This window comes from Centropristis striata, chromosome 16 (assembly GCF_030273125.1).
Source record: "Centropristis striata isolate RG_2023a ecotype Rhode Island chromosome 16, C.striata_1.0, whole genome shotgun sequence".
Classification (NCBI taxonomy): Eukaryota; Metazoa; Chordata; class Actinopteri; order Perciformes; family Serranidae; genus Centropristis; species Centropristis striata.
The window spans coordinates 25710775-25727457 of NC_081532.1; the positions used below are offsets into that span (position 1 = coordinate 25710775).

Here is a 16683-nt window from a genome sequence, read left to right on the forward strand (position 1 = left end):
TCATCTGACTCGTCTCGGTCTCCCCCTGACTGGTTTGCAGCCTGGTCCTCTCTCTGGGGCTCGTGTGCTCCCCCCTCCTCCTCCCCTCCACTGCTGCGGGCGGTCCCCTGCTCCTCTCCCGCTACATCCACCTGCGCAGCCTTCGCGGCCTGCACATCTTCCCCCGCTCCCCCCGGTGTGTGGGACAGCGACCTACCTCCGGTGCTTAATTTTTCCACTCAATCTTTGATTGACAGTCATAGAGGGACACGCCCCAGAACTAACTATAGACATTCTGATAGGTAAGCCCACCCGCCATAGGCTATGGGGGCACGTGGGTCACCCCTTATTTAGATCAATCAGCAGCCACGTAAGTTACGTTACATTGCGTGACGTAACGTGCGATTAGAGTGATTGACAGAAAACCTGACAAGTTACAAAACAATGTGACCTTTTCAGCTCATCATGGGAGGCCCCTTAACTTGGGAGGCCCCTGGGCTTCAGCCCAGGTAAGCCCGTGCATTAAAGCGGCCTTGGCAGCACCTAAAAGTGTACAATGGAATAAAGTGTCCAATAGAATAAAGGTTAAAGTAAATTTCAGTTATAGTCCACTTCAAAGTAATCCACTTGGTTAAAGTGTCCAAAAAAATTAAAATTAAAAAAAGAGTAAGTCAGTCCAGTTATTGTCCAGATAGATATATAGATATACAGATGCAACTTCCTTGATCCTGAAGGAAATTCCATAGTGATCTTAATAGTAAATTAATAAAAAATACTTAAAAATATATAATTACAGTCCCAGCTCCAAAGTGTTCTAGTACACCATAAAGTGCCGTAGTGTCATGTCTCTCCGCCCCTCTTCAGCCGGGGGTCCCAAAATGATTAATGCTTGGGTCCTTGACATTGATAAGGTTGAGAACCGCTTTTTCTAAAGGGCTAGGCACTCCACGCACTAACTGTAAAGTATTGTTAAGTAGATGACAGTGTCCACTCCCTGCCATAACTTGTGGGACCATGGATCACCTGTGCGAACCACACTTTCCAGGGAAATGGTGTTCTTTAGCCCATGTTAACTGAGTTTGATAAATTGATAGTACTGTAGTTATGGCATGACACTGCTGACAAAAAACGAACACACAGACACACAGGCATTACGCTGTACTGTGGCTGGAGGTAAATGTATTATTTTCTTAGTACTGACTTTTTAAATGTTTTTTATTTGTAGAGACCAGACCGAGAAACGCACTGCCCCCCAAAAGCCCATCCCAAATGGAGGTGTCATCCAGTGGTAACTCTTCTTCTATAAAAGGTGAGGAAATATTCAAAACAAGGTTTTGATCAAATCACGTAATGGGGTTCTAGGTCTCAAGTCGCATTTACAGTTGAGGACAAAATGATTAGCTCCCCTGTGAAAATTTCACTTTTTTGTAAATATTTCCCAATTGCTGTTATAGCCGGTGTAGTAAGAAGAAAGAAAGGTCCCAGGCAAGGATATCTTCATATTTACAAGTAGTGTACAGGTAATGTTACATTACAATATACGTATTTATAACAGCAATATCTACTATAGCAGCACCTAAAAGTGTACAATGGAATAAAGTGTCCAATAGAATAAAGGTTAAAGTAAATTTCAGTTATAGTCCACTTCAAAGTAATCCACTTGGTTAAAGTGTCCAAAAAAATTAAAATTAAAAAAGAGTAAGTCAGTCCAGTTATTGTCCAGATAGATATATAGATATACAGATGCAACTTTCTTGATCCTGAAGGAAATTCCATAGTGATCTTAATAGTAAATTAATAAAAAAACACTTAAAAATATATAATTACAGTCCCAGCTCCAAAGTGCTCTAGTACACCATAAAGTGCCGTAGTGTCATGTCTCTCCGCCCCTCTTCAGCCGGGGGTCCCAAAATGATTAATGCTTGGGTCCTTGACATTGATAAGGTTGAGAACCGCTTTTTCTAAAGGGCTAGGCACTCCACGCACTAACTGTAAGGTATTGTTAAGTAGATGACAGTGTCCACTCCCTGCCATAACTTGTGGGACCATGGATCACCTGTGCGAACCACACTTTCCAGGGAAATGGTGTTCTTTAGCCCATGTTAACTGAGTTTGATAAATTGATAGTACTGTAGTTATGGCATGACACTGCTGACAAAAAACACACACACAGGAAAAACGGCTGAGTAATTTTCCCAGAGTCACAAGAATTTTCCTCTTATCGAGTATATTTATCTCTGAATGGAGTTCATAGAGTAAAATTTAGAGTAAGAGTAAGAGCAAATTTTCAGAGTAAGTAAGTTTCAGAGTAGTCTTGGCCTAATAGGCGGAGCTTAGCTGCAAAGTTAAGTTTCGTTTTTCAGCCATATTGTTTTCCCCTCCACCGCTGCTGAAATCACGGAGTCGCAGCTCTGAAGTTAAGGGAGAAAATCGCTGAATTTTAAAGTGAGTAATAATCTTTCGGTTTTAACTGTTGTGTGTTTGAAATGTTGGCTATACAAAACCCCATGCCCTTTCCATTTCCCATTATTGGTTGTTGTATATTTTGAAAAGTGAGACTGAAACGTACTGGTATTGCTGAGCTGTCATATGTGTTGAACTTGAAACGGTTTAGTGTTTATGCCGTTTTGTAGTTAATTTGCTGGTACAATAAACAAGCACCTTATGCCTTTAATGGACGGTGAAAATGCCTTGCAACGAACAGTACTGGAGCTAATGCAGTGAGTGTTAACATTGCTAGCTTAGCTTTACGTTCAGTTGGCACAACCTACTTCGCCTCTGAAATGATTCGCTCGTCATTGTGACTAAATATTGTAAGGTAGAACTAAGTACGGTAGTCTATATCAAGTTGTGGAATTACAGCTAGCACTGGATGTTAAATAATAACTGGCTGTGAGCTGGATAATGTTAGCGTTGCCGTGTTTGGAAAGCACATGTATGTAACTCTTATTAGAGTAAAGTGGTTCCTTGTGGTAATGCTAGATCAGGAAACCAGTACAGCCTGATTGAAAATCACATCACTATTTATGTAGTCCGGGGTTTGCTGTTGCCGTGTGACTAAATGTATTGTAAGGTAACGGTAGTCTCTATCAAATTGTCGAATTAGCACTGAAATAACAACTGGTTGTGAACTGGATAATATTAGCGATGCTGTGTTCGGAAAGCACATGTATGTAACTCTTATTAGAGTAAAGTGGTTCCTTGTGGTAATATGCTAGATCTGAGTTGGGATGAAAATCATATTACTGCAATTTATGCAGGCCGGCATTTGTTGTTGGTGATTATTCTAAAAGTTGTGTGAAGGCTGTCACAGTTTGTTGCAGAAGGCACATATTTTCCAACTGCGTGGCCACACGTACTTGACTCGGAATAGAGTGACGCAAACGTGGTGCCATCAAAGTTCTTTCCTGTAGAATCTCTGGTGCCATTCCCTTTAGACTTGAGAGAGTCTGGCGATAGTCCATTAGTGTTCAGAAAGATACGCTAAGCGGCAAGATTATTGACCATTGTTTATGTTTTTTTCCTAGCAGGATGGAAAACAGCACCGTTGTCAGAGTGAAATATAAAGACCAGAAGAAATATGTGTTTTCTCCAACAACATTTGAATCATTTTTGGAATGTGGTGAGGGTTTAAAACATAAACTTTAACTTCATAAACACCTGTAATGTCTTGTAATGTTTAAATTATGTGTAAAATCATTTGTTTTCTAAAGTTGCCAGGAAATTTGACCTTCCGACAATGGACATTAAAGTCTTTGATGAGTCAAGGACTGAGGTTGATCAGGAAGCTTTTGAATACTTGATGAAACAGCCAAATGTTCCAGTCCTGGAAATTGTTATCCCAGAGACAACATCTGAAGGTAAATGCAACTTAGTTTTACACTTAACTCTAACACAATTTATTGTGCCTCCTGATGATGCTTGCCCTCTTTGGCTGCAGTATTCTGCCATCATGATATAAAGAAGGACTGTGATTTCTTTTTATTGTGTATCACAGATTCTTTTAACTCAGGCTCCCTTGCTGATGCTGAGGCTAGTTCCGGGTCTGATGACACTTTGATACTGACACGTAGTCCAAGAGCATTGAGACGAGGAGAGAAATATCGTCTTGCCCAAGTAAGATTTATCAATTTTGTTTTGGATGTAGGCCGACAGGTGCATTTCAAAGTCATTTGTTGGTTTCTCATATCTGTTTAATGTTGAACATCATTAATAGATGGTTGAAGACATCTTAAAAGGAAGTCCAGGAGGGGACAAGATCATGAATGAATATGCTCGAACAAAGTGTCTGTCAGATAGCAGAAGGCGTGACCTGGTGAAGATATTGGTTGCTCATATGACAAAGGAACATGGGTAGGTTTTTAAGAAATAATAATAATAATAATAATAATAATAATAATAATGGGTAACACTTAATATTAGTGTTACATACAATGGTAATGTCTGTATAAGTAACTTGTAAGGCATGTACTAAGCAAGATCAAACATTTGTTAGGTCCTTACTAAGGTGATATTGGTAATAAATCCCTAATTGTGCATGAACAAGACATTTGCAAATACATACCTAACAAATGTTTGATTTTGCTTAGTACTTGCGTTACAAGTTACTTATACAGTACACAGGCATTAACATTGTATGTATTAGTGCTAATAGATGTAACACTAAAATAAAGTGTTACCGTTGGTTATGATGCTGTGGGTCTAATATGTATGTATCGTGTATCATGTGTTGTGTGTTTGTAGAACAAGCCCGCCTCGGCGTGTGAAGGAAGACTACGCACTGGGCATCATCTCCCTCTTCCCCTATTTGGCTGACCCAAGGAGCAAGCTTGGCTATGTAATTAGCTTTCCTCTGTAGTCTTCTTTTAGAATTTGGTTGTATAAACCTTGATTTAATGAAGTGTAATTACTTTGCTCTTGTAAAACATACAGTAAATACTATTTGTTATGTTTGCCATAGGAACATTATTACAATGCAGAAGATGGAAGTGGCTATTTGGCATGGAGGATTAAAACACTGCAGAAAGAAGCATCAGAGGGACGAGTTAAGCGTCCACGACTACCGCAAGCAGGTGACTTACTTAAGTTATTGTTATTACACATCATAGCTAATTGTCAACTTCCACTGCCACCTTAAAATAAACATTGTTATTTTTTCTTCTATTTACATTTCCAATATATTTTTCTACAGATTAGGCAGTGACAGTATGATTACTAAAAAAGCACAATTTATGGATACATTTGATTATCTCTCATAGCTAATATGGCCACCAAGTGCAGGGACTTTTAGTTTAAACTTTGGTTTAATAGGCAGGCAAAATAAAGCACATCTCTTTCAGCCTCAAGTAAAGACTCTCCTCTTTCGTGATCTACTACACTAAGGCTTGAGCTGCCCTAGTCGTAGGCCAGACTCTTGACATGATGTGTATGTGTGTGTATTCTACTTAAAAACCTAAAAAACCCTATCTAACCCCTCTCTGCATCTGCACTTGTTGTTCTGTATATTTCCTTTGTACTTTGTCTGCTAGTGATGTTGGCTATGATTATGTCCTCCATTGTAAGTCGCTTTGGTTATAAAGCGTCTCCCAATGTTTAATCAAACACTTTTTGTAGTTACAGTAAGAACGTACCCTAAAAATGTATATTTTTGTTATTTCAGGTGGGCCATCTGTTGACAGAGATCCTTGCCAGGAAGGCAATTGGTTGAGCGATGAACGCCAGTGTCAGGAAGCGATTGCTCTGATGAAGCACACGGCTGATGAATCGGTGGTGAAGGAAAAGATGAGGTTAACCCTTGTCTATCGCCAGAGGATTCTGCGTGACACTGACAAGTCAACTGATATTCTCGCCATTTTTCCAAGATTTATGGACATACCAGGCCTGGTTAGTCTTTAAGTATTCTTAAAAATGTGAATTCCAGAGTGATACTTCAGCTGCATTTTATACATCACTGGTTTCTCTACTGTCTGTTTTGTAGATTGAGCAGGATTTTGCACTTCTCTTTGGTGACTCAACCTCTGCAAAGCTGATGGAGAAATGGTCCACCAACATAAAACCAAAAGTCATTTCACAGAGCCGTGGCCTGACACAGACTGGGGAGCTCCAAGACCTCATCCAGAATGCTGTTGCTACTGAAGTTGAAGAAGGTAACAGTAATGACTGTAGAAAAGTAATTTGCAAAAAAACCAAGTCAATGTGTTTGTGGTGAATGGATAGTCCACCACTCCACACTATCCTCTTACTTTTATTCCTGTCCTCCTTAATGTGCATGTACACCAGAAATAATGACTTCCATCGCATAGGTCTATTAGATCGCCTTTGGTGTATACACAGTTACTGTTATTTCCAAACTGCATTTTTAGACAACTGGGGTCTTAGACGACTTCATTTGTTTTATATATACATGTTGTCTGTCTTGTGCAATCCAGGTTGGGACAGTGACATGTCATCCATACTGCTGCTGGTCCACCTTCTACCACCCTCCAATCCAGGGCGCAAAAGGCCAGGAAGGATTTCAGCTCAGGAAGCCTGTGATCGTGTGGTGAAATTCATCAAGGTGAAGTTTCAGTCTAAAGTATTTTTTTCTCGGCTCTAAAGCCTACTGGGGGCCCTTCGAGGGTGTTGAGAAGGAGACAGCTTGTTGGGGGGTCTCAGTTGCAATTGATCTATTTTATTTGTTAATACTAATAAGGGGGGCATTGGCAGGCTTATGATGGGTCAAGGGGGCACAAAAAAGGTTAAGAACCACTGGTCCTTTAAAGGTGAACTGTGTAGGATTGTGGCCACAGTCGGTATTGCAACTAAGCTGCTCATTGAAACTATAATGTTCAGCTAAAATTTATATTTCTAGAAATTCAAAATTCATTTCTGAAAAGTGCAATTTCCCCAGTCATAATGAATACTTAGAATTTGGTGGTGGTGGTAAGTATACATGAAGTTTGGAAATAACCTGCAAAAAAATATTGCACAGTGCACCTTTTGAACAAAAAAACTGATGGTTAGATTGAAACTGCTCCAAAATGTCTTGTTCTTATGTTGACAAGACACAGATGAAAGAATAGCAAAACTGTATTCAAAAACAGACATGTTTCTTTAGAATATATATACAATACTATACAATACAATACTATTTATCAAAGCTGTTTTGAAGGTACTCTTTTTGTCTTTGCTTTGTGTGAAAAAGGATAAATGAATATAGTAATTGTAACTTGATTCGCATAATACCTTTTATTTTCGATCTTTCATCAAAGGCATATTTTGTTTTTGTCACAAACAATGATGAAAGCTAGTTTGTAATATGTAAACCCTCCTTATACAGGTTTCCTCTTGACATTTGGTCTCTTGTGTGTTTCCTTTCTCAGACTGGTGTCAGCATAGAGGGCCATTTGGAGGGCATCACGCAGAGTCTCCAGCCGTATCTACTTGCAGTTGGACCAAAGAAAAGTAGGATCCAGTCTTACTTCATTGTTGTTGACAAACAGGCCTTGCCATGCAAGTCTTCCAATTCACTGGCTGCATTCGATGAGCTTTTTAAAGCTCATTATGTTTTCGGTACCACTTACTGCCATGACCTTACAAATGTGTACACTTTCTTGCAAACAGCCATCTATGACATAGATGTTGAAATCACTAAAGTCAATCCAAGAGTGGCTGAGCTCAGAGCACGAATGCTGCAGTAGACAAGAATGATCTGTTTCATTTGTCAGAAGAGTCAAGCTAATGCTAATGGCCTTATACGGCACTTCAAACTTGTTCATGGTCTTTGTTCGGGCAGAAGCCTGAAGTTAAAATGTGGCCAAAGAGGCTGTTCCCATGTATATCATAGTTTCTCAGGTTTAAGAAAGCATCTCAGTAAGTGTTGTACAAATGACAACTTGAATGTTGATGATGGGGAATGTTCCACCTCTACAAACTTCACTTCATCCGAGGAGACAGACTTGCCAGATCAGGGTTCACCTTCTGAGTCTGTACTACTAGAAAGGCACATAGCCAAAAATTGTGCAAATATTGTGGCAGAACTTAAGCGTGTTGGCAATCCGGTGACTACGATTGATTTAACTGTGAGTACTGTACAAGAAGTAATTGGAGACCTTGACCGTTTAAAACAAGTACATTTGAAAAATAGTCTTGACTTACAGGAGCCAATGAAAAGTGTTGTTGATTCCAAAATTGATCAATGTTTTCAGAATGCATTGGATCCTTTCCTTCCTTTAAACACTGAGAGTAAGAGAATGAAATACTTTTCTGAGAAATGGGGAAAAATTGATCCAGTTGAATATGTTCTAGGAACACGATTTGCTACACGTTTTATCAGAACAAGTGGGGGCTATGGTCAAACCATTGTGAAGGATAAATTCATATACATACCAATTCTTGAGACGGTGAAGTCTATTTACCAGCACCCTAATACAAACGATATGATGGCTAGGGACCCCAAACAAATGGAAAACTTGCTGTATGACATACAAGATGGAGAATTCTTTAAGGATCATGACCTCTTCTCCAAACAAGTGCACACTGTACAGTTGCAATTATTTTTTGATGAATTCGAATGTGCTAACCCAATTGGATCTAAGCGGGGAATACACAAGGTTGGCGCCATCTATTTTACCCTGAGAAATGTGTCGCCCAAGTACAACTCGAGTTTGCTAAATATTCATCTGGTTTCGTTATTCCATGCCCAAGATATAAAAACATACGGTTTTGATAAGATACTAGCACCCCTTGTGAAAGATATCTCAACACTTGAAACGGAGGGAATTCAGCTTCCTCAATTTGATCATACCATCTATGGGACCATTATCCAAGTGACTGGTGACAACCTAGGTCTTCATTCTTTATTTGGGTTTGTGGAATCATTTAGTGCTAGGTACTGTTGCCGTTTTTGCTTACTGGAAAAGGAGGACTTTCAGACAGTATTCAGTGAAGATAGTCCCAAAATATCATTTCGAACTAAACAGCTTCATGTTGAGCATTGCCAGAAAATGCAGACCAACCCCACACTACCTTATGTGATGGGAGTTAAAAGGTCTTGTCCTTTGAATTCTTTGCAATATTTTCACACCAGTGCAAACTTCTCGGTTGATATTATGCACGACATATTAGAGGGCGTTGGACAGTATGAGATGAAATTACTCATTGAGCACCTCATTGATAATTACACTACATCAGCAGAAGTACACCGAAGAATTCAAAGTTTCAACTACGGTTTCACAGAGCAAAATAACAAACCTCCTGGCCTAAAAATCTCTGATGCCAATGACTTGGGTTTAAATGCCAGTCAGAGCTGGTGTCTTTTGCGTCACTTTCCAATCATGTTTGGAGATCTTGTGAATCCAATGATCAGCACTGGTACCTTTTTATTTTGTTGCTTCAGATTGTCAACATTGTTTTTTCTTCAGTTGTATCCCAAGGCATCACCATATATTTGAAGCACCTAATTTCAGAGCACCATGCTTTGTTCAAGCACTTGTTTCCCAACAAAAGGTTGTTACCTAAGCATCATTTCATGGTGCATTATCCCATGTGTATACGTAAAATTGGGCCCCTGCTACATACATGGTGCATGAGATATGAGGCCAAACATAATGTTTTTAAAAAACAGCTGAAAAGTTTTAAAAACATAACTAAAACTTTAGCCAAAAAGCACCAATGCCAGATGGCTTACTTGTGGCAAACATTTGATCCAAATGAGTTGAAAATGGGTCCTGGCAAAATGGTCTCCTTAAATGAAATGAAGTTTGGTGGTAAGGTGGCAGAAAAACTTGAAGTACCAGTTAGGGCCAGGGTTCTGAAAGTTAAATGGGCCAAGGTCAATGGAAGAATGTTCAGGCCGGAGTTGGCTGTTTGTGTGAGAATTGATAATGAGATGCCGGTTTTCCATGTCATCAAGAATGTTCTCATCAAAGATGAGCAGGTTCTCTTGATGACAGTTGCTCTTAAAACACATTGTTTAGATGAACATACCCATGCATACAAGGTTTCACATACCACTGGAGCACCTTTTGTGTTGGATATTAAGACTCTAATGTACAGGAATTTTGATGTACTGACGTCATATGGTGCTGCTGATGATTTGTTTATCGTGCCTTATTGTTTTATGTAATTGTGATTCCAAATGTTTTAGTATTTTTTATATATATAATTGTGTTTATTATTTATTATACATTTGTCAATTTTGACTGAACATTTATGTATTAATATATTTTTATTTACTATTTAATGTACTATTTTATGTTCCTTTTTTATTAGTTTTACAAGATTTTTTGTAATTTGTAAGTGAAACTGAAAGATGTGAAACTGAAAATAAACAAACACATGGGAATTCAAGTTGTTGATTTTTATTGGTTACTCTGGAGAGAGTCATTCTTTTTAACTCTTTAACTGATCATAAACATCTCTTGATGTAGAGTAAAAAAAAGGCAGAGTTAATTAAAAACGACTCACAATAGAGTTAAAAAAGGATCAGAGTAAATTAGAACGACTCACAATGGAGTCGCGTTTAACTCTGAACTGAGTATATTGTATGAAGAGTAAATTTTTGTATTTCAAAACACTCTAATTTGAGTCTGATGGCACCATGCAGAGTAAAATATTTACTCTAAATGGAAGAGAATTTACTCTAGAAAAAAATACTCTTTAAAAAGAGTAATTTTTACTCTTTTTAGATAGGGACCAAATGTTATCTGTGGCAGAGTAAAATTTTCTTCAATTTGAGTAAAATTTACTCAGGCAAATTTCCTGTGCAGACACACAGGCATTACGCTGTACTGTGGCTGGAGGTAAATGTATTATTTTCTTAGTAGAGACCAGACCGAGAAACGCACTGCCCCCCAAAAGCCCATCCCAAATGGAGGTGTCATCCAGTGGTAGCTCTTCTTCTATAAAAGGTGAGGAAATATTCAAAACAAGGTTTTGATCAAATCAGGTAATGGGGTTCTGGGTCTCAAGTCGCATTTACAGTTGAGGACAAAATGATTAGCTCCCCTGTGAAAATTTCACTTTTTTGTAAATATTTCCCAATTGCTGTTAAACAGAGCCAACATTTTTTAACAGTTTTTTCAAACATCATAGTTGTATTTTGGATGCTTGCATTAATTTACTTTGCACACAGAAATGAAATTATTTCACAAAAAAAAAAAAAAACTACCAGGGCCAAAATTATTAACCCCCCGCTGCTATTAGTCAGTTGTGTATCCTTTTTGCTGGATAACAAAAAAGGATACACAACTGACTGACAGACGGATACACACACACACACACACACACACACACACACACAGACAGACACATAGACACATAGATGGATGGATGGATGGATGGATATGACCTAAACAGTTCTCATTTTCATGTAGGTCGCCGCCCAACAATGAAGAAGCCACGGACCAACGAAGAAACATCAGCTGTCGAAAGAAGCATGAGCCGAAAATTCATTGAGAAGTTCGTAGTGCCACGGAAAAATGACTGCATTGCCTGCATCAATGCAAACCCGGAAGCATTAAAAGTGCGTGACTTGAGAGCAGTCAAATTCCATGTAAAAAACAAGATCACAGCTCTCAAGAGAAAAGCCTTTAGCCATTGACCCTGTCTGGGGGGCTTCTGTGGTATAACTTTTTACTTTTAGTCGTCTGTGGCAGACCGTTTTAATTTAATTTTTATTGTTTTATTTTTGCACAGTATAATTTGCTTGTTCAGCAAAAAAAAGAAACCAAACAAAATGTAATGTGGTTGTTCAGAAAAAGAAATAAACCATGTACTAGTTGATGTCTTGTTGGGACGAGACCCACGGACTAAACTAAAAAAGTATAATTTGCTTGTTCAGCAAAAAAAAAGAAAACAAACAAAATGTCATGTGGTTGTTCAGAAAAAGAAATAAACCATGTTCTAGTTGATATCTCATGTTTGGATGTGAATTTATTTTTAATATAACCATCTTATTACTGTATAATTAGATGTTAGATGTTAGATGAAGTGTGATCCTGTGACGTACCTAGTTACAATTATAACTGGTTCATCAGCACTGCTTTCATTGAGACTAACCCATTACAACTACTCAACGAAGCAAAGCCTTTGAACAAGGAACTGCAGAGTGGTGAGGCTTTCATTTTAGTTACACTTGATGTGGGGGATGCAGCCCAGCTTCCCTGGGTGGTGAGGGTAGAGACCAGGTGAGTCGCAAACATTACTAATGTTCCACATGGTTCCATTGTGGTGTGGGGTTCATCAAAGTTGTGAACTGAGGGTCCTCATTCGTGTGGAAACCAGAGAAATGTTGACTGCTCCCTCTGCTGTGTTGACCCAGAGGTTTCCCCTGGCTTGCCACAATATTCAAGGATTGGCATGTTTAAAAGAGAATAAAAAGTGTTATGTTACCTTTTAAAAACTTTGTTCACATTGTAAAAAGGAGAGGAATTTGGAAAATAGACTGAAATAATGTAAAGCAGACATGATTTGTACACATTTCAGATCATTTTCACGATTCATGATACACTCAAATTTCGGCCTCATGGCTCAAAGCGTCTATGAATTATTAAAGAAAATATGTTTTCTCGCCATATTTGGAGATGTAAGTGTCTATGGGGACCTGTGCGGTCTCCTGTCACCCTAGAGACCCCAAATTCAGCACAGAGGATGCGAGCGGGCCCCTATACAAGAATACAAAAAATAAGCCCCTCAAGGCATTTAGTTTTCTTAACTGGATGTCTCACAAAGTCAAATTCAAGCATCAGGTGCATACATACCACCAGCCTCTGACACAGCTGGCCAGTTTGAAGCAAATTCTTTTCTAAAAGTCGTGGAAGTCTGATTTTTGAATATGTCGTTCAGTTGCCTGGGACGAGCAGAAAGGTGTGGGTTTGGTGTCGCTCAGACCTGTACTTTTTGATGGCCGGGCCTTTAAGTAATCGTCTTTATGAAACTTCAAGTGCTTGCCATTTGCACAAAAATTGACCAAATGACTTGAATCTTGGTGTGTGAACTTTATTTTGTACATGGATCGATGACCTTAAGTCTCAAGGCAGTAGACCTTTTGGAAAGCTAAGTAGCTCTACGGTGATCGTATTGCAACAGGACCAAAGAATCCACGCACGAAACCCGCTGTTGAGCAACATATTCAAAACTGGTCAGGGTCAGGGGGAGGTCAAGGGTTAAACGGTTAAGCTCAGGATAAGGCCTCTCTGCCAGATACCACCTGACCCCCTGACCTTTGACACTTCTGAAGGTTGCTCGGGTCCGAAACTCGGCACACTCGTCACACTCCCGGTCACGATGCACATCAAGGGCGTAGGAACCGGGGGGGACGGGGGGGACGTGTCCCCCCCAATATTGTAGACAGGCGCATTTGTCCCACCCAAAAATTATACCGCGGACGAGAAAAATATTTTATTTTGAAATATTTAACTCACATGCTTTTGTTTTGAAAGCGCAACACAGCCTCTTGTCACCTGCCCGCCCCCTCAACGGACGGTTTGAATCCTGAGTGTGCAACAGACAGCAGGTCAGAGATTAAAATGAAAAGAAAGCAGCAGCTCACTTTAAGTGAGTTTTTTCTCGTAGAGAAGAAAAGAAAGAAAGAAAATGTGAGTTGCTAATAATTTTGCCCAAGAGGATAATTATATTTTCTGTCAAATGTTAGACTGGTTGATGTTAAACTGATGTTGTGATTCAACATCTAACTAGTACAGTGTTTCCCACACATAGACCATTCTGTGGCGCACCGCCACAGAATGGAGACCGACCGCCACAAAATGATTACCGGTATATATTTTTTCCCTATCTAGGGGATTAAAAAAACGTGGTTGGACTGAAGAGCAGCGCTGCTTTGGGTTCTATAACGTTAGCCTACACACCGAAAACACCACATTCACACCAATAAATAAAAGTTTTACAATGAACCGGGCCGGTCTCTGAGCTGCCAACACTCTCCGGTAACGTTAAGGCATATTGAATGGTTTCCTTTAATGCCGTTAACGGGACGAGAGCAGTCAAAGCGGCTGCTGCAAGCTAGCTACATCGAGGGTAGGTTAACTTCCTGTTTTCAAAGTAAAAGCACAAATTCTAACGTTATAAAGGGCAACGGGCGTTTATTGTTGTGGATGTAACCGGAAGTGCGTTGCTCACGACGGCTAGCTTGAGTAGCGCCGAATTCGTCCGAACCAAATAGTAAACAGCTGGTATTTAGACAAATGAACGAGGCACTGGGGATCTAAACGGCTACTTTCTCACCTAAAAGGGTTTAAAATGATAATAAAGTGATATATTTAAAGAATTTAGGACTTTACAGCCCTAATATTTGAGATAGACTACTATGCCCACAGTCAAATCAAAAAGAATAGACCACATTTTTTAAGTTGTTATTATTAATATTATTATTGTTGTTATCAGTCCTTTTTTGAATGTTTCCTGCTTTAATCCAGATGAGTATTGAAAGATTTTTTATAAGGCAAAAACGGCCTTGTCAAGAGGACAAGGAGCAGCATGAGGAGGTGTCAGTGTGAAACAAAGTTGAACAGTCAAATGGCTGGTAAAGGTTAATTTATCTGAATGTTCTATAGGCATCAAACAGTGGTGCTGAGGGAGAAATAGAGGAGGACAGCAGACTAAATGCTCCTGTAAGACAGGCAGCTGCTGAAACAACAGGAGAGGTGGAAACAGAGAAGTTTAGACTTTAAATTAAAAAAAAAGTAAGGTAAAGTATTTTAATTCTGATTTGTCTGTGGCTGTTTGCGGTTTTGTTATTGTTTTTATGTTTTTTTTGGTCTTGTACTGTAGGCTACTGTAAGACTTTCCATAAATGGGCCCGAACCCAAGGAGGTCCCTTATGAGAGAGCACTTGAGTTTTTTTTCAGGAAGCCAAGAAAAATTAGGTGTTCTGATAGGGCATGCAAGCCATGCATATTTGTATTAATATATTTTATTGTTACATTAATTTATTTTACCCAAAAAGTTAGAACAGGTTATTGGTTGAGGTAGGTCTTAAGTTAATTATTTGAAATAAAAACTTCCAATTGAAACTGTTTTGTGCAAATCATTCCTGATTCACAGAATCTACAGATTGAACTAGTTGGGGTGAGGAATGAAACCAGGCAGGGTTCTGGTCAAAATGGTTTTAGTTGTCTTCTCTTAAAGAACTTACTTTTAAAGAAGTAAGACTGAGCTGAAATGCTGTAGCTTTATAGTGTCTCAGCAGGAGACTCTGAAGAACAATAGAAACAGGTTTTTTCATGTGGCAGCTTCAGAAAGTGTTGAACACCGCCCGCTGCATCCACCCAATGACCGACACTGTGACACTGTATTCCCCCACCGGTGTCAGTGGAGCACCACACATTGCTACCTGGTCTGTGGGAAACACTGCTAGTACACTCTTAACACGTCCGGTTTTACGTCTCGGCCTATCAACGCAATTTAAAAACTAGTATATAGTTTGAAATCCGCACTTTCGCCACAAGTTGAAACGGAGAGTCAGTGAGGCTGCATCTCGCGGCTCCGTCGTCTTAAAGCGGTCACGTGATTTGGACGCGCCGACGCTTCCCATGTTATTTATTAATCTACAGGATGATTAGGCCTGCAATTAAAGAAGTGATTTTATATTTATCAGTTAATTACTGCCATTCAGAATGTGTTTTCATTTACCTTTACAAATGTATCTTTTTAGTCGAATAAATTATATTTGTCAATGTTTTGCATTGTAGTCAATTTATGACATATTTTTGTTCAAACCATTAATGGATCTGTCAGGTTTATGTCAGAATATGTGTCCCCCCCAATGTTAAACTCATTCCTACGCCCCTGATGCACATACTAAATTTTCAGCCTTGTGGCTCAAAGCGTCTATGAATTATTAAAGAAAAGATGTTTTCCCGCCATATTTGGAGATGTAAGTGTCTTATGGGGACCTGTGCGGTCTCCTGTCACCCTAGAGGTCTCTCTGCCCGATACCACCTAAATCACTATACACAATACATTTACTGTAATTGAAAGCAACATTCTGTGTTGCTTATTCATTCTAGTTACAATATACTGTAGCGACCCTGCAGTAATGTTACAATGTTACAACGTTCATGTTGTTCAGAGTTCTGTGATTTCCCATGGTCTGTGAATGTGTCTGAATGGATGCGAGAGCAAGGGGTGGGGGAGCAGGTGAGGGAGAGAGCGCCTGGGTGTGAGAGGGAGTGAGAGGAGCACTCACAGCAGTGAGTTTAAGTCTTGAGACTGTTGTTATGTTGTTGTTTTGGCGTGGTTCCGGCCGACAGTAACCAAGTTCTGCAACCAAGACGTCCGGCAATAAATGCAAGTTTATTAAACAACGCCTTGTCTTTCATCACTTGTCCGGTTGGACGCTACAATATAATACAATATCTAATAATTTATAGTGGACTCAATTAAGTGCTTACATGTTTTTCGTTGATACAATACTGATTTATCTGAAAAAACACCCCGTCAAACCTGAAAGATTAAATGTATTTGATGTGTAACCCACACACGAAAAAGTGTTTGGTCACTATAGGGTTAACTCCCCGCGAGTTGTTTGTCCTGAACTTGTTGGTACCTGTACTGACGTCAGGGCCGAGCCTCCCCTCGTTAGATGGACGGAAAAACACGAGAAGGAAGCGCAAGGAGAGAGCCCCCACGCATGTGTTTGGTGAGACCGAGTGCCCAGAGAAAACTGTTAAAAAGAGAGGAAAAGTGTGTCGCCGAGCACGTTCG

At 39.5% G+C, this 16683-nt stretch overlaps 1 protein-coding gene across 1 annotated transcript; it reads left to right on the forward strand.

Annotated features, from left to right (window-relative positions):
- The first annotated feature begins 3307 nt into the window (after positions 1-3307).
- LOC131987756 (uncharacterized) lies at positions 3308-7807 on the forward strand. The gene is made up of 9 exons (XM_059352619.1): positions 3308-3839; positions 3977-4095; positions 4196-4332; positions 4723-4816; positions 4940-5051; positions 5639-5862; positions 5957-6125; positions 6408-6535; positions 7341-7807. The coding sequence occupies exons 1-9, from the start codon at positions 3719-3721 to the stop codon at positions 7656-7658; spliced, it is 1422 nt and encodes a 473-aa protein (XP_059208602.1). The 5' UTR covers positions 3308-3718; the 3' UTR covers positions 7659-7807.
- Positions 7808-16683: the final 8876 nt, after the last annotated feature.

What these genes read in the sequence shown, in the direction of transcription:
- LOC131987756 (XM_059352619.1), top strand. Translation starts at nt 3,719, where the DNA reads ATGGACATTAAAGTCTTTGATGAGTCAAGGACTGAGGTTGATCAGGAA. An exon ending in TGCTACTGAAGTTGAAGAAG is followed by an intron (nt 6,126 to 6,407) that starts GTAACAGTAATG and finishes TGTGCAATCCAG; the next exon opens with GTTGGGACAGTGACATGTCA. An exon ending in GTGTGGTGAAATTCATCAAG is followed by an intron (nt 6,536 to 7,340) that starts GTGAAGTTTCAG and finishes TTCCTTTCTCAG; the next exon opens with ACTGGTGTCAGCATAGAGGG.